At 40.6% G+C, this 24,534-nt stretch overlaps 1 protein-coding gene across 7 annotated transcripts in view; it reads right to left on the bottom strand.

The window, feature by feature from the left end:
* atxn10 (ataxin 10) overlaps window positions 1–24,534 on the bottom strand; it is a 280,848-nt gene that overhangs the window by 222,791 nt on the left and 33,523 nt on the right. For all 7 annotated transcript variants that reach the window (XR_005946489.1, XM_041216240.1, XM_041216241.1 and 4 more), the window contains 2 exons: window positions 11,325–11,421; window positions 6,546–6,713 (listed from right to left, as the gene is read on the bottom strand). Coding sequence is in view for 6 of the 7 variants with exons in the window: in XM_041216240.1 (XP_041072174.1) it covers window positions 6,546–6,713; window positions 11,325–11,421 (265 nt within the window). In the remaining variant the exon portion in view is untranslated. The remainder of the gene's footprint in view (window positions 1–6,545; window positions 6,714–11,324; window positions 11,422–24,534) is intronic.

Here is a 24,534-nt window from a genome sequence, read left to right as displayed (position 1 = left end):
TGAGTTACTCGTCGCAGGATTCCTAGCCTCTGACCTGATCTTGTAGCCACAGTATTTATATGGCTAGTCCAGTTCAATTTCTGGTCAATGGTAACTCCCAGGGCGTTGATAGTGGGGGATTCAGTGATGGTAATGCCATTGAACATCAAGGGACAATGGTTAGTTTCTCTCTTGTTGGAGATGGTCATTGCCTGACATTGGTGTGGCACGAACGTTACTTGCCAATTGTCAGTCCAAGCCTGGATATTGCCCAGGTCTTGCTGCATTTGGACATGGTCTGCTTCAGTTTCTGAGGAGTCGTGAATGATGCTGAACATTGTGCAATCATCAGCGAACATCCCCACTTCTGACCTTATGATGGAAGTAAGGTCATTGATGAAGCAGCTGAAGATGGTTGGGCCGAGGACACTACCTTGAGGAACTCCTGCAATGATGTCCTGGAGCTGAGGCGAAAGATCTCCAACAACCACAACCATCTTTCTTTGTGCTAGGTATGACTCCAACCAGCGGAAAATTTTCTCCGATTCCCAACTTGATGCCACACTTGGTCAAATGCGGCCTTGATGTCAAGTGCAAGCACGCTCACCTCGGGAGTTCAGCTCTTTTGTCCATGTTTGAACCAAGGCTTAAAACTTAAAAGGCATTTTGTTTTATAACAAATAATCATCGAGCTTCTTGAACGAAGCCCGCTCTGAGTCTCTTTTCTTCTGGGCACCAGAAGTATAGGTAAACAATTGGCCATTTCAGAGAGAAAATTAAACACTCAAGTTAATGGTATATCCTGCGGTTTAGTGGGACTTGATAATTCATGCACTCCTTCCCATCCCGGTCGTACCACAAATAAATGGATTGGAAAAAAAGAAATAATTTTGTGTGTCCCAATTGCTTAAATTGAATCATTAGACATTATATTCCAGAGACCAAAAAGGTGGCTCAACCACCCACTCAGTGGTGATAGTATGTTAGCAAACAATTGATTGGAGGTCAAATATGAAGAACCTTATTTTGAAAACAGATTGATACAATTCTTTAATTTTACAAATAATAATTTACAAAGTTTGTATACAAAAATAATTTAGGGAGCAGCAATATTATTTTGCACCTCATTGTACGACAGGTACCAGTTTGATACCATATCCACTCAGGGCAGCAACAGTCAGCAGCAGGTGTTATATTGCTGGCGCCACCTTGACAAATAAAATCACCTCTTATAAAGTTATATGTAAAAATCCTAGGTGCTCTGACATAATACTTGGGTTATACACAGTGTCAAATTTCATGCAGTGGTTGTAAGCTCCAAATGGCAAGTCTAGTTCTTCACAAAGCTTACCAGAATTTAGTGTGCTATCAGATAGGTGACTTAGGCCTAGATTTTCCGATTTCCAGATGGTCGGAGGCCGAATATGCCCTGGAAGATGCACAACAGGACCTCTCAGAAGTCTCATGCAAGGGCTCTGTGGGTGATTATATTTGTCAAGGTGGCGCCAGCAATATAATACCTGCTGCTGCCTGTTGCTGCTCTGAAGTGGACATGGTATCAAACGAATATCTGTCGTACAAAGAGGTGCAAAATAATATTGCTGCTCACTAAATTATTTTTATATACAATCTTTGTAAATTATTATAAAAATATAAAAATAAAAACAAAAAAACTGCGGATGCTGGAAATCTGTACTTGAGGGAATTGTCCAGGAAGTTTGAACTTTGGAAGGGCAATCCCACTGCTCCCTATGTCCCTCTGGAAAAATCTCATACTTTGAGTTAGAGTTTGGACAGTTCTGACTTACTTACCTGGGTAGTTGTCCAGGAAATATTAGACAGAAAAAAACTATAGTCTAAATCCTGGGCAACTATACAACTGACCCTCCAATCACAAACACCGATACCCCAACTCCACACCCAATTCACTGACTCCCCCTTGACCAAACCTGTCTAGCCTCCACAATCTAACTTGACTAGGCTCCATTAATCCACTCTCCCCTGATTACCCCCAAACTGACCTGACTAGCCCCAACCACCTGCCTACCCTCCCAGCCTGACAACCCTTCTCGACCTGACCCAACTACTCACCCCACCTGCCACCCTTACCTTCTCTTCATAGATTTTCAAAGAAGCTTTGAGGCATATAAACTCTTTATTTACAGAATATGGCAGCTAATGATGTAAAAAGGGACTGTGGCTTGTCTTTCCTCGATGCTCCAGCATTATGAGGCAGCTCTTCAAAGAACCATATGCTCCGCATTTCCGGAGAAGCCGGGATCGGAAGTTCTGGCCAGAAATGCGGAGCTCTGGCATAGCAGACAAAAATAGGAGCATTTTGGCAGTCTGATGGCGATTGCTGAAGATTCAGGCCTAAATTTCCTGTACTGCAATTTTACAATACACAACTTGCAACATGACATTAATAAATGTTTACCAAAGTTTACCAAAACATTACAACAAGATATCAACCGTTTGTCAGTAGACTTCTGTTCCTGAGCCCTTGCTGCAGAATAGATGTCTCCAGCTAATCCTAAAATCACAGCTCTGCTCAGGGGGAAAGCAGCAACTATCACTTATAAATTCAAGTTTAAAGGAACACATACAAGCATAAAGATAATAAAGTTCGAAGGGTGTTTAAAGAAATAAGAAAACCATTTAAAAAAAAAACAAAATCTGAAACTTTTTTGCCTCTATCCGCCCTAATGTGAATAACTGTACCTCCATTTGAAAAAAAATGGTAGTTCAATACAACCAAATCAATAAAATCTTGATAAGAGAACCATGCCAGTGTATTTGGTGGACAGGTCGTGCCATAGTTTGAAGTAGGCCATTTCCCAGATTTGGCACAATATATGACTTGTACCAATTTAAGGACACTAAGTTGAGAACTGTACTGGAATTTTAGAAATTGCTGGTCACATTGACGCTAACTGGCTATCAGCAAATTCTGGACTGCTAATTTCCAAAGTCTGTATATAAAAATAATATAGGGAAAGGCAACAAGTTACAATTGAATCACTGTTTCCTCCCGAATGTCAGTTGTGGTTCACTCTCGAACCCCCCAACTTCTGACTCTGAGGCAAGTCCCACTTCAGGATTTGAACACAAAAATCAAGACTGACTCTCCAGTGCAGTACTAAGGGAGTGCTGCACTGTCAGAGGTGCTGCTTTTCAGAAGACACGTTAAACTGAGTCCTCGTCTGCCCGCTGAGGCGGATGTAAAAGTTTGAAGAACAGATGGGTTATTCCAGATATCTTGGGTCAATATTTACACTTCAATCAACAACACAAAAACAGACTTTCTGGTCATTAACCTAGTGCTGTTTGTGGGAACCTGCTCTGTGTATCTGACACTCTAGCATGTATTGCATGCACATGATTGGAACACAGTATTCTCAGCCAACCCACATTCTAGTAGGCAAGGAAAAATACTTGGAAGTGGGAAAAAAAAAAGTACTTGTTTCAAACTGGTGATCAAGAATTCTGATTATAAAAGACCAATACAGACTGCTTTATAATAATCTGGATTTTTAAAATTTACAAGGAAATGTTGGAATACCAATAGAACATGACAAAACTTAATCAGGGGATAAAATCCTTTGGCTATTGTATAGTTTAAATATGGCAGAACAAGGCATTTTCAGTTGGGAACTTATGTTTCCATTCTGGCAATTTCAATGGCATAAGATCACAGCTGATTTTAACAGAACTGAAAAACAAAAAGGAATTTAAAAATGGCAAAGTTGGTCCTTTTCTGGTGGCTCAGTCTGTTTATCCAGTAAATAGCTGACCCATACACACTAGGAAAGTCTCAGGTTCTATTCCATTCTTAGCTAGATTAGCTGAGGTACAATAATTAGCCATGCTTCTGGGAAGGCAAATTTGAGGAGAATATTGCTATCCAATAACTCCGACTGGCAGAGAGAATATATTTGTGGGTTTATGTTTGCATTGAAGTCTTGAATGGTTTCATCCGTGATGCCCTGTACAGTTGAAATGCTTGTGGCATGCGCCTGCCTGTCCTCAAATGAGGTGAATAGCCTTTGTAGTGGTTCTAGTAAAGACAAGTACCAAAAGAAAACTTGCTCTCGTGAGGAGTCAATACCTTTGCGGGGGGAGGTGGGACGGGTAAGAGAAAAACAAAATGTAAAAAAGGGAAAGAATTTCAATTTAGAAACTCCAGCTCAATGAATGGCAATACATTCTTCAGAATGATCAAAAGGCTAGTAATAAAACTTGTAAGCAAACAGGTTACTGATCAGTCCAGTGGTCATTAAAAGACAGAGCAAAAACAAATTAGTGTTGATTCTAATGCTTTTAAGAGATAAAATATGTATTAAGTCTTCTTGCTCAGGTAACTAAGAGAAATTTTTAAACACCAAGATAAAAGCAAAAAAACTGTGGATGCTGGAAATCCAAAACAAAAACAAAAATACCTGGAAAAACTCAGCAGGTCTGGCAGCATCTGTGGAGAGGAACATAGTTAACGTTTCGAGTCTGCATGACTCTTCAACAGAACTAAGGAAAAATAGAAAAGGGGTGAAATATAAGCTGGTTTAAGGGGGGGTGGGGTGGGACAAGAAGAGTTGGATAGAGGGCCAGTGATAGGTGGAGATAGCTCTTTTGTCTGTGACATCTTTTGGTTAAGAGATGTTGAAGGTGGTGATATTATCTAAAGGAATGTGCTAATTAGGGGTAAAAAGCAGGACGAGCAAGGTACAGATAGCCCTAGTGGGGGGGTGGGGTGAGGTGAAGGAATCGAAAAAGGCTAAAAGGTAGAAATAAAACAATGGAAGGAAATACATTTAAAAATAATGGAAATAGGTGGGAAAAGAAAAATCTATATAAATTATTGGAAAAAACAAAAAGGAGGGGGAAAATCGGAAAGGGGGTGGCGATGGAGGAGAGAGTTCGTGATTTAAAATTGTTGAAATCAACATTCAGTCCGGAAGTCTGTAAGTTGGAAGATGAGGTGCTGTTCCTCCAGTTTGCGTTGAGCTTCACTGGTACAATACAGCAAGCCAAGGACGGACATGTGGGCATGAGAGCAGGGTAGAGTGTTGAAATGTTAAGCGACAGGGTGGTCTGGGTAATGCTTGCGGACAGACTGAAGGTGTTCTGCAAAGTAGTCACCCAGACTGCGTTTGGTCTCTACAACGTAGAGGAAACCACATTGGGAGCAATGAATGCAGTAGACTAAGTTGAGGGAAGTGCAAGTGAAATACTGCTTCACTTGAAATGAGTATTTAGGCCCTTGGACGATGAGAGAGGAAGTAAAGGGGCAGGTGTTGCATCTTCTGCGGTTGCATGGGAAGGTGCCGTAGGAGGGGCTTGAGGTGTAGGGGGTGATGGAGGTGTAACGGAGGGAACGATCCCTATGGAATGCCGCCGGGGTGGTGAAGGGTAGATGTGTTTGGTGGTGGCATCATGCTGGAGTTGGCAGAAATGGCAGAGGATGATCCTTTGAATGCGGAGGCTGGTGGGGTGATAAGTGAGGACAAGGGGGACCCTATCATGTTTCTGGGAGGGAGAAGAAGGTGTGAGGGCGGATGTGCGGGAGATGGGCCAGACATGGTTGAGGGCCCTGTAAACGACCGTGGGTGGAAAACCTCGGTTAAGGAAGAAGGAGGACATGTCAGAGGAACTGTTTTTGAAAGTGGCATCATCAGAACAGATGCGACAGAGGCGAAGGAACTGAGAGAATGGGATGGAGTCCTTACAGGAAGTGAGGTGTGAGGAGCTGTAGTCGAGGTAGCTGTGTGTGTCGGTAGGCTTGTAATGGATATTGGTGGACAGTCTATCACCAGAAATTGAGACTGAGAAAGTTTATTACATGGTCCATCAATGACACTTCCCTTCCCTTCCTTGACCTCCCTGTTGCTTGCCATTTCAACACTCCACCCTGCTCTCATGCCCACATACCCGTCCTTGGCTTGCTGCATTGTTCCAGTGAAGCTCAACACAAACTGGAGGAACAGCACCTCATCTTCCGACTAGGCACTTTACAGCCTTCCGGACTGAATATTGAGTTCAACAATTTTAAATCATGAACTCTCTCCTCCATCCCCACCCCCTTTCCGATTTTCCCCCTCCTTTTTGTTTTTTCCAATAATTTATATAGATTTTTCTTTTCCCACCTATTTCCATTATTTTTAAAAGTATTTCCTTCCATTGTTTTACCTCTACCGTTTAGCCTTTTTCAATTCCTTCACCTCACCCCCAATAGGACTATCTGTACCTTGCTCGTCCTGCTTTCTACCCTTAATTAGCATTCTTTTAGATAATATCACCACCTTCAACATCTCTTTGTCCTTTTGTCTGTGACATCTTTTGGTTATCTCCACCGATCACTGGCCCTCTATCCAGCTCTTCTTGTCCCAACCCCACTTAAACCAGCTTATATTTCACCACTTTTCTATTTTTCCTTAGTTCTGTTGAAGAGTCATGTGGACTCGAAACGTTAACTGTGCTTCTCTCCACAGATGCTGCCAGACCTGCTGAGTTTTTCCAGGTATTTTTGTTTTGTTTTAGAAATTTTTAAACGTTGCTCAAAAAATACATACGCCCATTCTAGTTCAGGTTCTCTCCTACATATCTTGATGACAGTTTCAGCCAGTTCAACTCCTTTCGTGTGGCTTAATAGGTCAGCTGTTCTCTCAGCATTAAGACAGGTGAACAGAACCATGCAGCAATAGGTAACAGCTTTCTTGTCTGAATGATTCATGTAATTCCTTAGGAGAAATTAAAAACAAATTTCAGACACTGGTTCAGGAAATCAATCTTAGCTGCAATGCCCTTCATGTCAAATGCATTACAATATATATGTTGTGACAGTAAATGAGTCCATCTTTTAAAAACAAGTGAAAGAAATAGTAAAGAATCAACAATATATTCATTTCAGTTAATTAACTTAAGGGATTGAAAAAACACTCAAAATTAATAGAAACACAAGATCTTCATAAATTATAATTTTTAATTATTTTTTATATTTCTAGAAGAAAATTATTTCTTGCTAGGACCACAGCTGCAAATCTCAAAACAACTATTTCAGAAATAAGAAGAAAGATATTACAGAATAGAACACTACACTTAAGTGGATGAAAAAGTTCCATTAGAAAAGGGTGGAGTAGTGGGAAAGTGAAATACTTTAGTTTAGCAAAACATAGGACTTTGTTCACTCAAATCTGTTACCAATTTTTAGCAGGTATGCAAATACAGAAATTCAAATAGAAAAGGCTTGCAGGTTTTCTGAAAGTCGTTTGATCTATACTCAGCAACAAATATTTTTTGCTCCTAGCTAAGTGAAATGTGCTAAGGTACTTCACAAAATTGATAGGGGTATGAAACAGACATTGAACAGGAATCACAAGGCTTCAGGGAGGTGACTAACAGTCAAAAGCAAGAGGTTTTAAGCAAGTTTTTTGAAGGTGCAAGCATTAGATTTAGCAAGAAAATGCCAGGGTATAGTGGGTTGCAGCTGCAGGCTCTGCCACCAATATTGGAGCAGAGTGGATGCATTGTACGCCAAAAGTTGGAATGTCAGGAGTCTGAGGAGCTTGCATCTTGTTTTATTAGAGGACCTGTTAATTCAGTCACTAGTTACAAGCCTGGTCTTTGAATTCCATTCACCACAATAATTCTGCAGCTTGCAATTTTTAATCAATCACTTCCTCATCCCCAGTTTTAATACCCTTGTCCCCAGCAAAACCTTTACAAACTCCCATCCTGGTCAATTCCCCTGGTAAGTACCCACCTTTTTTGCTCTCTCAAGAAGTGCAAGGGGCTTGTAGGCTTTATTAAGATGGAGGCCATCTGTTCAGCTGCTACTGTTGCTTATCCACCTTCCCCAGCAAGTCAAATCCTCACCTAGACTTCATCCTGCCCTAGCCTAGGAACCCAAGTGTCATTCTCTGGTTTCTCTCCCATCGCCCCTCCTGCACTTTTCAAGCTCCTGTTTTCCGAGATTCACCTCATCTCTTCATGCCAATCCGACTAAACTATAAACGACCCAAATTTACCTCCTAGTCCCCAGGCCATGTGACAAGGTTCCCTCTTCCCATTTCAAATCCACCAACCACCCCACCCCACCTTCCACTGTTAACACCTTTGCCTCCTCAGAAATACCACTGATCTCTTCATTGTAAGCCATTGCCTCATCTCCAACCTCCTTTTCCTATCCAAAGTCCTTGAACATGCTGTCATCTCCCAAATCCATCAGCACCTTTCCACTAACTCCATGCATGAAGCTCTCTAATCAGATTTGCTTCTCTGCATCAGCATTGTAACATTTTTAACCAAAGTCACAAGTTATATCTTCTGTGATCGTAACAAATTCTCTCTATATCCTCTCTGCAGCTTTTGATAGTCGAAAATATTATCTTCCTCCAAGCACCTCTTCACCATTGTCCAGCTGAATGGCAGGGCCCTAACTCCAGCAATGGCTTCCGAGTGTCCCTGAACCTGTACTTTGGAATCCCCCAGGGATCCATCCTTGCCCCTCTCCTTTCTTATTCACATGCTACAGTTCAGCTACATTACCAACAAACATGGGACCAGCTTTCATATTTACGTTGACAACAGCTAGCTCTACCTCATCTTCAACTCACACCACAAACGGATTCAACAAATCGAGCTTCGAGGCAATAAAAAGATGAGTAAAGGTTTCAGCAGCGGAGGGGATAAGATGGGGTGAAGGCAGGCAATAGCATAAAGTTGGAAAAATATTGTCTGCAAAAAGTATAGATATTGGGATGCAGTACAGAGTTGGACAGGTGTCAGGATACATTGGAAACAGGTCCTGTTACTGTGGATATTGTTCCCAAGGGAAATTACAGAATCATAGAATGATTGCAGCAGAGGAGACCGCTGCCAGTCGTAGCATACTAGCAAGCAGAATGCAGGAAAGAAGATGGCCTCTGGTCAAAGAGGCACATCCTGCGCCAATCTAAGGAATCCAGAAGATTTGTCCTGGCATGGCCAGGGTGGGTGCACGTTACTGCTGATATTCAGTTCGGGACTTCTCCAAAAACTGAGAGAAGAATCTTTTCACAATCATGTTATAGCTTGGCAAAACAAGGAAAAGCAAACCCATTGGAAGCTGACGTGATGTTGGACTGGTTCCTGTAAAAACTGCAATTATTCTACTATTCTTTCATGGTATGTGGGCATCGCTGGCTAGACTTTTATTGTCCATCCTTAATTGCCTTTGAGAAGGTGGTGACGAGCTGTCTTCTTGAACTGCTGCAGTCCATATAATATAGGTACAGGCACAGTGCTATTAGGGAAGGAGTTCTAGAATTTTGACCCAGAAACAGTGAAGTGATATAGTTCCAAGTCAGGATGGTGTGTGGCTTGCAGGAGGTGATGTTCCCATGCACCTGCTGCCTTTGTCCTTCTGGGTGGTAGAGGTAGCAGGTTTGGAAGGTGCTCGAAGGAGCCTTGGTGAGTTGCTGCAGTGCATCTTGTAAATAGTACACATTACTGGTACTGGGTGTCGGTGATGAAAGGAGTGGATGTTGAAGGTGGTGGATAGAGTGCCAGTCAATTAGGCGGTTTAGTCCTGGATGGTGTCAAGCTTCTTGGGTGTTATTGAAACTTCACTCATCCAGGCAAGTTGAAAGTATTCAATTGCACTCCTGACTTGCACCTTGCAGAAGGTGGGCAGGCTTTGGAGGGTAAGGAGGTGGGTTACTCTCTGCAGAATTCCCAGCCTCTGACTTGCATTTGTAGCCACAGTATTTATATGGCTGGTCCAGTTCAGTTTCTATTCAATGGTAAGCCCAGCGATGTTGATTGTGGGGGATTCAGCGAGGGTATTGCCATCAAATGTCAAAGGGACCTGATTGGATTCTCTCTTGTTGGAAATGCTCATTGCCTGACTCTTGTGTGGTGCGAACATTACTTGTCACTTATCAGCCTAAGCTTGAATGTTGTCCAGGGTCCTGCTGTATTTGGACATGGACTGCTTCAGTATCTGAGGAGTTGTTAATGGTGGTGAACATTGTAAAATCATTAGCAAAATCCACACTTCTGACCTTATGATGGAGGGACGGTCATTGACGGAGCTGCTGAAGATGGTTGAGTCTAGGACACCACCTTGAGGGACTTCTGCAGTGATGTCCTGGATCCGGGATGATTACATTCTGTGGAATGTGGACAGTGACGCCTAACTGTGGTGCGGGATTTTTGGTTGTGGGTAAAAAGTTAAGGGAGAGGTATCTTTGCTGTAGTTTAAAATACTAGTTGCCTACTAAGTATTCAGCCAACATTGCTTTTGGTTTGTTTGTTACAGTAGAAGCCTTAAAACTTGAAATCTTGTCATGCAATTCCTCTAAGTCAGTCAGAGAATGCAAATATCGTTAAAAAAATTATTGGTCTCTAAGGGGATCGTAATAGATTCTTTTTTTTTAAGGCACATAACAGCATTAGATCTAAAACCCGTTAACTTTGCATATAAATCCGTTTTATCGCAGCTTGCATTTGGATCTTTAAATGTTTGAGACATGGTGATTCAAACATCACTTGAAATGGTTTAAATACTTGTAAGTGCTTGTAAGAGTCTAATACATTTTCACTAATCATTAGGTTTACAATGACAGGATGCTCTCGAATTGAACTAACACTGTTGTTCAAATCTCTTAAATTTTCATGTCAAAGACTGAACATAAAGTTGAAGCTTGTGAAGTTGAACCATCCCAATTTCAAGTTCATTTTTTCCTTACAGGTACTTCTGGGGGAAAATGCTCTATCAGTGACTTCCCAGGTCTAGTGGAACATAAAAAGAGAACACCTGAACAGCCCAGTTATTCAAATGTTTTTCATTTCAAATCCATAGCCCCAGATATAACCTCTCTTTAGCAAAACAAAGAAGCATTCTCTCTTAACAATTAAAAAGGGGCTATGTTGGGATGGTATGCTTTAGGATAATGCTGTGATAGCATGTGAGTTTTCTGCACCTGATCTTTGAGCTTCTGTCCTTTACTTAGTTAGGTGTTGATAAGGAAGGAGGGATTGGAAAGGAAAATAACAAATCAAAGGGTGAAAAGAACCTGCATAACTGTAACACCTGTCAACAGACACAGAAACATTTAGGCAATGCCTCAGAGCAGGTGGCCTATCTATCTTCTCAGCAAGATGGAAGCATTTTACGGTCTCAAACGGAAAAAAAGTAAACTGTTTGGAGAACCTGTTCAATGCAAAGAATTTGAATTCTTTCATTCCTAACCTCTTTCCTTGGTGCGCAGAACAAAATACATGAAATGGGCTGTTTAACATCTCAGAATGGAACAAAGCTGGATCAACTGAACATCGATTTACATAACGAAATTTGGTGCAACACTCACAGGAAAAGATCCGGAAAGGCATTTTTCCACACATTATGCTTAGACTCCTCATTGCCAGCTACAAGGTTTCCAAGGAACTGAAGGCCACATCGAAAAGCTAAGCAAAATCAACAGGACATTTTTAGAACAAATTTCTGAAATACAATTTATTTTCTAGAAGTAGCTTGTAATCTGTATTACAAGAATTATCAACCTAGCTGACATGACTTTCAAGAAGTATTATCAAATATTCAAAAAATTCAAATATGCATTAGAGATCAGGAAAATATTATCATTTAGGAACAGCATTGATTAAACTTTTGGTAACGTGATAAATATGTTCATCTCAGTTGATGAAACCTTCCTCTTATTTGTTCAAAACCAAGGATATATTATCTCTTTGGTCCTTGGCAATCTCAACACATGTCCAATCAACCAGGCTGTATTTTGTTTAATGTGCACCAGGTTTCTATCATTTCTGCCCTGAAATAGATTGCTGGGGAGCATTTGAGCATGCCAAGTGTGAATCACTGTCTGAGGTTCAGAACTCAGCATATAGGAGAGATTTGCAAATGCTTTCTGTTAAGATTGCCTGCAATAACAGATATATTCTCCAGAACCCTTTAATCTAACTTCCCAAATACAGTGCCACCTATCCATAGAAAACAAATATTTTTATGAGTAAATAATCTAAATAGCAAGTTTAAGAAAGTACAGAAATCAGATGACACGCTGACAGAAATCAGATAACATCACAGATCTTCTAAAGTTCAAGGATGCTGATTTGAAAACAAACATATTAAGGATTGTTCTCGGCACTGATATAGCTGATAACAAAAGTTCTAAAATTTTCAAATCCATTCTATTTTCTTCTCCGAAGTAAACTAACTCCAACACTTGGCAAACTGGTTAAATATCAAGTACAGTTTCCTAATTCAGTTACGTGCTTCAGTTTTCTCCAAAAGGGAGAAGAAAATTAAAGGGAAACTCAGCCTCTGCCATTCTTCCATCTTGCTCATAACAGATTCAGAGTAGTTAAGAGTTTCTAATGGTTGTCCTGCAACAGTCCTACATGTGGAAAACAGAATGAAGACAATGCTAGCCCAAAACAGCTGGCTACTGCCAAGTCTGATGTCCAAACAGCTCGGCTTTACAAACTGAATAAAGACAATGACGATCTCATAGAAAACATGTGAGAAAGCAAAATTTCCATTGAAAAATCAAACAATGGCAGTTATAGCATATGAGCTAATAGAGTACATCGAATAAAGTAGGTATTAAAAATATATGATTGCTGCAAGCATTTCCAGTGCTTGCAGGTTTTCTTTTAAATTCCATGCTTTTTGGAAGACACAAATATTCTACTGTAGATAATTGAATTATTTTTCTGTAATTACAGAAAATAAATGGCCCCAAGGTCTATCAATTATAAAGAAAACATCTCTAGTTTAGGACACATTCAGCGTAATTTCTGATTTGCAATATTTAGCAAATGGGGACTGAGCAACTGGATGGTCTGTGGTCTCATTTGGTCTAACCTGGACTGGGAAATTAAGTGGCCAATACCCTCACTTAGTCACTGTCCAATCCAGACTGGGAAATTAGGGACCAGTACTCTCGCTTGGTCACTGTCCAACCCTGCGTAGTGATTAGGTTTCCTCTGAGGGTTTACACCTGTTGAATTAACTTCTGCTCCTTTGGAGTGAGAGCCAAATTACACATGCATCATAATGAAAAGAGGCCATAAGCAACCTCCTGAGAAAGGGCTGCAAATGTCTGATATGTTTGAATGTGACAGATCTGCGTGCAAACAGAATATATGTTTCCTTCAGAAATTACATACAACTAATATTGGCAGCATATAAATTATATGAATTAAGTAAGACTATTTACACTATCCTTTCTTCAAGTTCCATCTTTTCTTTTTAACTCTTTCATAAAAAGTAATTTTATCCTCTCAACACATTGTTGACTTCTTCCTGAGGGAGTCTTACAGGCACCAATCATTTTACAGTGCCTCTTTAAATGGAGATTATTCATAAACAAACAACATTGAACTATACAGGACACCGCAGCAAGACCAATCCTGTCCTTACACACATACATTTCTGGCAGGACTTGCTTGTTGGTGATTAAAAGCAGGAACACTGTTTGATTTTCATCTCCCTAACCCAGCAATGCTACCGCCAAAATGCTTCATTTCTTCAAATTAGATCAGTGCTTCTAATAAATTTTTTTAAAAAGAAATTAATATTCTTTTTCAAATAACTCTCTCAAGAGTAAGGGGGGGGGGGGGGGGGGGGGGAACGGGACAGTTTGGTTAGATGCATTGTAGAGAAAAGTACCAGGCACATTCTTGATAGACGAAATGGCCTGTTCCTGCACTGTAGTCTATAACTGTACGATTGTTACTTTGGATGGAAAGGGCTTTCTTGGTTTCAAACTTTACAACTAGTTTGTATATTTATGTAATAGCTATAATTAATCTCATTATGGCATTTTGCATTTGCTTAAATCTTTCCATGTAAAATTTATTCAGAGAGCTTGACATCTTCGTTACTACGAATCAAATGCAAAATATTACTGCAACTGTTTTGCTTGGATCATGATTCGTCTAGACAACAGTACCACTTGAACCCATACTGCAACAGCTGAGAAATAAAAGCTATACTGTCTCCAGCATTTTTATAAACTACAGTAAATAGAAATAATTACAGCTTATGGAGTTCAAGTAATTTTAATGCACTTGTTATTGCTTTAAAATCATCCATTTCCAATGACTAAACCTAAAACATGTGGTGTATTTCTACTGATCAGCTAAGTACAAATCATTTTATTAAAACCACCCTGTAACAAGACCACTAAACCTCAATTCAATGACTGAGTAATGCCAAAAAATGATCTGATGTAGATAGATGTTTATCCTACATTTGTAAATAATTTCATCGAATCCAGTGATTCAGCTGGCTGGCTGACCGAAGGCACAAATTCCTGATGCGATCGGTATTTTAAGAAAATAAAATTCTGGGAACCTACAGTTAATCACAGAATACAAGGGTAAATCCAAAGGGCAGAGAAGTAAAACAGGAAATGGAAAGCAGAATATTAGTAAGTGAGTATGAAAGGCAGAGGAAACAAAAGCTAGAAAATAGACAACAAAGGATTTGGTTCAGTGATTAATTGTGTACACTTCAATGCAAGCAAATTCGTGAATAAGGCAGATGAGTGGAGGACACAGACAGGCACAAGTATGATATCAATAGCTATTGCTGAAACATGGTTTAAAGGCAGGCAGGAACGGCAGCTTAATATCTTTAATTACATTTCTGATGGGACAGGGAGGAATAAAAAGGATGGAGAAGGGGCCATTATGTTGGTTAAAGAGATAATCACAGCTGTGAGCAGGGTGATATGCTAAAAGGATCTTCTTCACATGAATGCAACAAATAGGAGGAGTAGGTCACTGGCCTTTTGAGTATGGCATTTTGATTCAACAAGATCATGGATGATAATCTATTTCAACTCTACCTTCCCACACTATCTCCATGTTCCTAATTTCTTTAGTATCCAAAGATCCATGATCTCTGTCTTGAATATACTCAAAATCTGAGCATCCACAGCCCTCTGGGGTAGGCTAGTCCAAAGATTCACAATCCTTTGAGTGAAAAAATTCTCATCCCAGTCCTAAATAGTTGGCCCCTTATTCTGTAATTACAGGGCAGTCAGCCTAAATTTGGTTAGGCAAATTATTGGAAAAAATTCTGAGGCACAATATAGATCAGCATGTAGGCAGTCAGTTTGGATTTGTTAAGGGAAGGTTGTGTCTAACTTGCTTGAATTTTTGTCAGGATGTAACAAGGAGGGTTGTTAAGTGCACCACATTTGATGTAGCCTACACTAATTTTAGCAATCCTTTTGACAAAGTTCCACCATGCAGACTGATCAATAGATTAAAAGCCCATGGAATCCAAGGGAAAGTGGCAAGTTGAATGCAAAATTAGCTCAGTGGCAGGAAGCAAAAGGCAATAGTTGACTGTTTTTTTGTGACTTGAAGGCCGATTCCAATGAGGTTCCACAGGCTCAGCACTGAGTCACTTGCTTTTTGTGGTGTATGTCGATGAATTCGACTTAAATGTATTGAGCATGTTAAGATGTTACAAAAATTGGTAATGTGGCTGATAGTGAGGAAGAAAACTGCAGACTGCAAGAAGATATCAATGTACTCTCAGGTGGGCAGAAAAGTAGCAAATGAAATTGAACCCAGAGAAATGCAAGGTGACACATTAGGGCAAATAAGTCAAGGGACTACACAACAAATGGTAGGAAACTAAGTAGTATAGAAGAGCAGAGGGACCTTGAAGCACATGTCCAGTTTCTTGAAGGTAGCAGGATAGGTAAAGGTAATTAAGAAACTACAAGGGTTACTTTGCTTTAGTAGCCGAGGCACAGAATATAAGTGGGAGGTTATGCTATAACTGCATAAAGCACTAGCAAGGCCACAGCTAAAGTAATGCATACAGTTCTGGTCTCTGCATTACTGGAAGGATGTGATCACACTAGAGAGGGTATAAATGTTGCCAGGGATGGAACACGTCCAGTTCTGGACACCATACTTGAGGAAGGATGTGATGGCTTTGGAGAGAATACAGAGGAGATTCACAAGATTGATTCCAGGGATAAAGGACTATAGCTATGAGGATAGATTAGAGGGGTTGGGATTCTTTTCCTTGGAGAAAGGCAGCTGAGAGGAGACTTGATAGGGGTATTCAAGATCCTGAGGGGTACGTACAGGGTGGATTGTCAGAAACTATTCAAGAACTAGAGGGCACAGATTCAAAATAATTGGCAAAAGGGGTAATAGTGATGGGAAGAAAAGTTTTTTCACCCAGAGGGTAGTTGGAGTCTGGAACAAACTTCCTGAGGGTGGTGGAGGCAGGTTCGATCAAGGTATTCAAGACAGAATTGTATTGTTATCTGAAAAGAAAGAACGTGCAAGGTTATGGAGATAAGGCAGGGGAGCAGAGCTAGGCAGAATGCTCCTTCAGAGAGCCAGTGCAGATTCGATGGACTGAGTGGCTTCCTTCTGCACTATGATGATTCTGTGATTCTGATTCTGTGATAATAACTACAGGGAAAGATTGGATATGCTGGGGTTGTTTTCTCTGGAAAAGAGATGGGTTAAGAGATATTTAATTGAGGTGTAATAAAATTATGGAGGGTCTAGATAGAATGGATAGGAATGACTTATTTCCCTCAGCAGAGTCTATAACCAGGGGCATTGATTTAAAGTAATTGGTGGAAGGATTAGACTGGAGTTAAGGAGATATGTTTTCACCCAGAGGGTGGAGGGGGTCTGGAACTCTGCCTGAAACTCTCTGCCTGAAAGGATGGTGGAAGCAGAAACCCTCCAACGTATTTTAAAAATGCTTGCATCTCCAATTGGAAGTGAAGTTACCTACAGAGTTACAGTCTAAGGGGTAGAAAATGGGATTAGGCAGAATAGCTTTTTTAGAACATCTTGCACAGACAGTGGGTTGAATAGGTTCCATCTATGCTATAAATTTCCTATGTTGTATGCCTAGTAAGGTATGACCCAGATAAAACTAAGACCTACCTGGACCTCACCAGGAATAGTCGGTATGGTCTATTTATGGAATTTGGCTTCGATACTTCATTTTAAAAAGATAGTGAAGGCACCAGTGTATAAATTTAGAAATCTTAAGCAAATTACTGAGGTATGTTATCAGTGAATTGCTGAGGTAAGCTTGTGTTTTCAAACTGTACTCCCAATAACAAATCTTTTCTGAAGTCTATTTGTGTCATTGTCAAATTTAGATAACACTTTTTTTTCCAGGACAAGGATAAATTGATCTCCAATATAGTGAAAAGCACAATGACAGGTTTCCTTCATCAATATACTTTGAGGGCTGACTTAAATTAGCAATCTCCCCAGGTTCTATATCAAGGGTTGAAAGGAGTTCTCGACCCTCAAGGCAACTGCCCAGTTTTTTCACGTGTAACAGTTAAATAGCCATTGTGGTTTGTTTAGGAACATTCCTGAGAATCTAGCTATGAGCAATGTGGTTAATTTCATTCTTAAGGGAATAAATCAGCAAAAATCTGAGCTTACAGTGGAGGCATGAACTGGGTGGAGGTGGTAATTCTTGTTCCTTCTGCAAGGGGAACGAGAGCGAATGGGCACAAACTCCTTAAACTAAATTTCAGGATGATTCAAAAATATTGAACTGACCAGGTTGATAACCTACTTCATTTGTCTCCTAACTGACTACTATCCAAAGTACTATTAGCAGCATTACAATTTTCCATACAAGAAATCTAATCTCTCAGATTCAAAGAGGTTCAAATGGCGGGTAAATTAACATGTGAAACACTAAACTGAGGTCCCAAATGGGAATCAAGGGCATCTTTACATGGGAACAATTCCCAAAAAGCTTACATGATAGCAGCGGGTGATCCCATAACAACAACAGCTTGCTTTTATACAAAATCTTTAATGTAATAAAACGTCCACTTCACAAAATTTAGCACCAGGCCACATTTGGTATATTAAAGCAGATGGCGAAAAGCTTGGTTAACAAGGTAGATTTGTAAGGAGTGTCGTAAAGCAACAAAGAGAGGAAGACAGAGAGGCAGAGGAGTTTAGGCAAGGATCTCAGAGCTTTTGATCTTGGCAGCTAATGATGGAGCAATTAAATCAAGGGTGTTAAGAGGCCAGAATTGCAGCAGATAACTCACAGGGTTGTAAGGCTTCAGGAAGTTGCAGAGATAGGAAGGCCATGGAGGGATTTTAAAATTGAGACATTGCTTAACCATGTGCCAATGTAGGTCAGCGAACAACAGGGGTGATAGATGAACAGGACTTGGTGCAAGGTACAACACAGACAACAGAGTTTTGGATGAGCTTAAGCTTATGGAGGGTGGAACGTGAGAGACCGGTCAGTAGTGCACTGGGATAGTCAAGTCTATGGGTAATAAACATAGGTGAAGATTTCCAGAGATGAGCTCATGCAGGGTCAGAGCGAGGCAATGCCTCAGAGGTGGAAACAGAATGACTTAATGATAGCGCAGATATGTGGTCAGACCTTGAGATGAAAATCAATAAGAAGGCTGGGAGCATCCTAGGTCAGATGCAGACAGTTGACAGGGAAAAGGATGAAGTTGGTGGCTAGGGAACAGAGTTTGAGGCAGGTACAAAAGATAGTAGCTTTGTCTTCAATATTTAGTTGGTGAAAATTTCTGCTCATTCAGTACTGGATGGCTGATGTGCAGCATGTCAATTTAGAGACCATGCAGGGTCAAGTGAGGTGGTGTTGAGGTAGAGCTCATTGTCATCAGCGTACATTTGGGGAACCTGACATAAACAAGTTATAGAGGACTGAAATAACAAAGTTAGAAGCAAATTGCAGCAATTTCAAACAGATGATACAGATTCTCCAACCTATGCAGTACTAACCAACTTAATAGAACATCCTTTTTCTCAATTATAGGATTACTCTTAATGAACGCCCCACAGAAACACACCAAGTGGTTTACTACCAAGAACAGGAACCTCTGGTGTAATAGACGCCATGCTTTACTAACTGGGCCATTAAATGGAATGGCTCCAGGTTCCATCACAAGTTTTGGAGCTCAATTGATCATTACCATAAGGACCAAGAATAGGTTTGCAATAAGGTTGAACATCTACTGCTATGTTACCTATTTCAGTTAAATGCCAAAGAAAGAAGGAATCTCATGATCCAGACAGTGTATTAGTAGGGACACATTGCTACAAAGGAAGGCCCTCCTCCTCCTCCTCCTTGTTGATATAATTAACCAGCATATTGGAGTCCAGGCACACACTGATTTGCTGCTTTGTATTATGGTCTGGCATTGCTCCCGAGCCATCAAATAAACAGTATTAAAATGCAGAGGGCTTGACAATTGCAGCTGACACAACAGATTCATCACTGCAAAAACGAAATGGTTACTGTGTTTGGCAACATCCAAGTAGACCTGATGTTGCACAAAGTTTCTCCAAGCTTATCACACTAAGCTTTACTCCTGTGTGTGGAGGATGCAGCAGCTCAATTTTGTTGAGAGTTTTGAATATATTGGATCCTTGAAGATTTCTCAAAGGAAGTTAAAACCAAATTGGGTAGTGGGAGAATTTTCACAAATTTAAGCATCATCTGAAAAGGCAGATTGTCTCAAATTTCAAGCTCAGCAGCAAAGTGACGGCAACCTCTGTGATGTGAATTTCCCCTTTCCTGACGTACATTTGAAACCGGCAATAAGGGGATCTCCAGGTGTCCAGCAACATTGATGTCTTCAAACAGGGTAAGTAGCCAAAAACACAAGAATTATCAGACAGCAAGCCAGGAAATGAAGCATTGAAATTTTCACTTTTAATCAAAATTTTACATACAGCGAAATAAATGATTGGGATATATACATGGGATTAAAGGTAGAAGCTGAAATATCAAATTATAAATATATTTTAAAATGTGTTTGTTTAAAAATCATAGTGGGGAAAATTTGACAGTCCACAAATATATGACTAGTTTTTTCAGTGAGAGTATTCAGCAGCAATTTTGATCTTAGTACATTGTACCTCATTCAACAAGGTGTAATTTTTTCAAGGTCTTACCTTCAATCACAACCATCTTCCTTTGTGCTAGTTACGAGCCCAACTAGTGGAGACATTCCCCCAATTCTGATCAACTTCAGTTTTGCAAGGACTCCTTTAAGCCACACTAGGTCAAATGCTGCCTTGATGTCAAGGGTACTCACTCTCACCTCACTTATTGAGTTCAGCTATTTTGTCCATTTTGGACCATGGCTGTAATGAGGTCAGGAGCTAAGTGGTCTTAGCGGAACCCAAATTGTGCATTAGTGAACAGGTTATTGTTGAATAAGTGCGCTTGATGCACTGTCAATGACACTTCCCAACAATTTTGTTACACCCAGGTGAAGAGGAGTGTACTGGCTCGCCTTTATTCAGCCCCCTCAGTTGGTCACAACGAAGATTTTTTAAAATTTCTTTCACCCCGTAAATGCCTTTTCCAATCCAAATGTATTAACTTTTCAAGAAGGAGTCAATCAAACCATGCTTTGCTGAGTCAAGAAAGGGTAAGTTTATCAGTTTGTAAAGCAGAGGAAAAAGGGTGAAAGGGAGGAGGGGGAGCAAGCGAGTGGGAGAGAGGATGGGCGGGAAGATGGGCAGGCGGGCAAGCGAGAAGGGAGGGAGGGCGGGTGAGCTGGATGAGATGAGTGTGCGAGAGTGAGACAGCAGTGTTTCCAGATAACTTTGATGATCTCTCTCTGTTTCTGGCTTGATGAAACCAATTCTTAAGCCTCCTGTCTGAACATTCCAAGAAGGAACTTAATTAACATGTTTTGCAGTCATTATTGCAGAACAAGTAATCACATTTTTGATCCTTCATCTCAGAAAATTTTGACACAGTTCAGGATAGTGGAAACCAACAGGAGACGGGGTAATGTCATTCTCCACAGCGGGTTTTGAGTGTTGGTTGGGGTATATCTAGTCAGTGAGCAGTTCCCATTGTCCTGACAGAATTATCATTGATTAAAGTCCAGCACTTTGCATTTTTAATGCCTTATTTTCAAGAGTTCCTTTTTGATGTGGACTTTGACAACCCCCAGGTGTGAAATTCCATGCAATGTGACAGGGGGCAGGTCTGCAGTGCAATCCATATAGGAACTTTCCAGAAAAGTGGTCAACTTACAATTCTAGACATCAGGTGACTGGTGTTAGCCATCTTTGGTCACTGCCTTTTCTTGTATTTAAAAAAAAAAGGTCCTCTTTAAATAGTTCAATGTGTTTTTAGTTAGCTGAAATTATAGATAGATGTCGTCGTGACATCTCCTTCTCCTGGAGAATGAAATAAGATCATTAGACGTAGGAGCAGAAGTAGGTCTTTCGGCCCATCAAGTCTACTCCACCATTCAATGAAATCATGGCTGATCTGATAATCTTTCCTGCCTTTTCCCCATAGCCCTTGATTCCCTTACTGATTAAAAATCTGTCTAGCTCAGCCTTGAACATACTTAATGACCAGCCCCTACAGCCCTCTGCAGTAAAAAAATGCCACAGATCCACTGTCTGCTGAGAGAAGAAATTCCTCATCATATCTGTCTTAAACAGGTGACCCTTGCTCTGAGATGTAAATTAGATTATATAAATTTTAAAAATACATAAAACAACAAACACATTCACTCTCTTTGCCTTAGTCTGGTTATCGTGTTAGAACCATACCTACAAGAATTATATTTGTTTTAAAATTTGTAATGACATTGCATTATTTGGACACTTGGGAGCTGACCTGGATTTTATTTTTAAAAAAAGGTCATAAGTTCATCTTGGACTGGAGCAAGCATGTCTTTTCTAAGAAATTACATGATGCCAGCTAAATGACCAGTATGGTAATTGTGGAGGAGAGCTATTTGTCTATTTGAACTGCAATCATTTTAATTGATAGAAAAAAAAGTTTTAAAGGCAAAGGTCTGGCAACTTACTGGAAATCACCTGACGGAGGAGCTTTATGTTTTGAACTTGTTGTTTTGAACACAGTTGGGAATGAACTAAGAAGGAAAAAGCTGCCAAACTCACGCTTTTCTTTGTTTGAAATACAGTGTGGTCATCAGCGTCCAGCTAGGAATCCTCATCTCAGCGGAACTTGTCTGCATTTGGAAACCCAAGAGGCTGAGACAAGAAGGATTGATGTGGTTCTATTTTCCTTCACACTGAAGCTCCATTGCTGAGAATCTCAAGACATCTAGCGACCCGTCCTTGCACGAGGGAACATCAGGTCGACAGCGTCAAAACCCTGCCAACTTTATCCTTTAGTTTTTTCTTCAACCACCCATCTCTGCAGGGACTCTACTTGTTTGTCCTTTGTTTGTGTGTGAGCGCACATACACTGAGCAATTTTAAAAAGGATAGGCAGTAACACTTTCAGATTACAGATTGTGTCAACCAGTTCTTGTTTTCAACAAGAAGTTTGGTTTTATAATAAAAATTAAGTCTCTTTTATTATGAATCTAACAGTAGTGAAGGTAAATAACTGGACATTTTGGTAAGTGAATTAAACATCTACACTGATGGTATGACTTGTGGAGAAGTGGAGCTAGATAAAACTGAGCATTCCTTCCATCCCAGTCATAACACTTGATACCCAGATGACCCTGAACTGTGTTAGGCCCTGGATAACCTGCTCATACATTGTTTTTTTCTTTCAAGTGGTTGGTTACATTCATTTGAAAGATTAGGCTGGTATCAGGGTTCTGAAGTTACTTTATCTCTGGTGGTAGTCATGACAGATAATTTTGTGCCTGTCACTTTCTGTACTTTGGATTAAGTATCATCAAAGGATTTATCTGTCTGTTAGCTCTGAGGACTGAGCAAATGTGCTGTTTACATTGACAACTTGGTTGTTTTCAGTCAAACTTAGAAGGAGCATTTACAACATCTAAAAGTACTGTTTGATCAACTGCAAGAAGCTAATTTGGTGGTGAACTTGGCTAAGAGTGAATTTGCAAAAGTGTAATTACATATTTAGGCCACACCGCTGGACATGGTCAGGTGGCCCCACGACATGTGAAAGTAAAAGCCGTTATGAATTTCCCAGTGCCTATAACAAAATGGGAAGTTTTGAGATTCTGGACATGAGTGGATTTTATCAGAAGTTTGTACCAAATTTTAGCAATGTGGTTGCTCGATTGACTGAGCTACTGAGAAAATAAGAAATTTCAATGGACACAGGAGTGTCAGAATGCATTTGACAGTTTAAAAACCGTGTTAATTATGACACCAGTTTTGGCAGCACCTAACGATGCCAAGCAGTTTAAATTGGCAACTGTTGCAAGTGATCTGGGTATTGGTGCTGTGTTGTTACAAGAAGAAGAAACAGGAACTGAAAAGCTGGTAGGATATTTTTCACAGGAGCTGAATGTACATCAGAGAAGATACTCAAATATCGAGAAAGAGACTCTAGGTCTGGTGTTAGCGTTGCAGCATTTCAAGGTTTATGTTGAAAGCAATTCTTCAGAAACAATTATTGATAAAGACCACAACCCTTTAAAATTTCGAGACCGGAATGCCAGACAGTTCAGATGGAGATTATCACTGCATAAAAACAAAAAACTGCAGATGCTGGAAATCCAAAACAAAAACAGAATTACTTGGAAAAACTCAGCAGGTCTGGCAGCATCAGCGGAAAAGAAAAGAGTTGATGTTTCGAGTCCTCATGACCCTTCAACAGAACTGATTGAATGGGGGGTGAATTATAAGCTGGTTTAAGGTGGGGGGGGGGGGAAAGAGAAGAGCAGTGGCGGGGGTGGGGGGGTTGGTGTGGTTGTAGGGACAAGCAGGCAGTGATAGGAGCAGATAATCAAAAGATGTCACTGACAATGGAACAAAGAAGTGTTGAAGGTGGTGATATTATCTAAACGAATGTGCTAATTAAGAATGGATGGCAGGGCACTCAAGGTACAGCTCTAGTGGGGGTGGGGTGGAAAGACTAGCCCGGCATACAAGATTTAAAAATAAAGGAAATAGGTGGGAAAAGAAAAATCTATATAAATTATTGGAAAAAACAAAAGGAAGGGGGAAGAAATGGAAAGGGGGTGGGGATGGAGTTCAAGATCTAAAGTTGTTGAATTCAATATTCAGTCCGGAAGGCTGTAAAATGCCTAGTCGGAAGATGAGGTGCTGTTCCTCCAGTTTGCGTTGGGCTTCACTGGAACAATACAGCAAGCCAAGGACAGACATGTGGGCAAGAGAGCAGGGTGGAGTGTTAAAATGGCAAGCGACGGGGAGGTTTGGGTCTTACTTGTGAATCATTCCCTCCGGGACACCCTGGTCCACTCCTCCATCACCCCCTACTCCTCAACTCCCACCTTTAGCACCACCCCATTCCCACGCAAAAGATGCAACATCTACCCCTTCACCTCCTCTCTCCTCACCGTCCAAGGGCCCAAACACTCCTTTCAAGTGAAGCAGCATTTCACTTGCATTGCCCCCAACTTAGTCTACTGCATTTGTTGCTTCCAATGCGGTCTCCTCTACTTTGAAGAGACCAAACGTAAACTGGGCGACCGCTTTGCAGAATACCTGCGGTCTGTCCGCAAGAAAGACCCAAACCTCCCCGTCGCTGAGGACTCGAAATGTCAACTCTTTTCTTCTCCGCCGATGCTGCCAGACCTGCTG

The sequence above is a fragment of the Carcharodon carcharias genome, chromosome 21 (genome assembly GCF_017639515.1).
Source record: "Carcharodon carcharias isolate sCarCar2 chromosome 21, sCarCar2.pri, whole genome shotgun sequence".
In the NCBI taxonomy this organism is placed as follows: Eukaryota; Metazoa; Chordata; class Chondrichthyes; order Lamniformes; family Lamnidae; genus Carcharodon; species Carcharodon carcharias.
The sequence above is the reverse complement of the archived record's forward strand: the minus strand, read 5'-3'. Positions and strand labels throughout refer to the sequence as shown.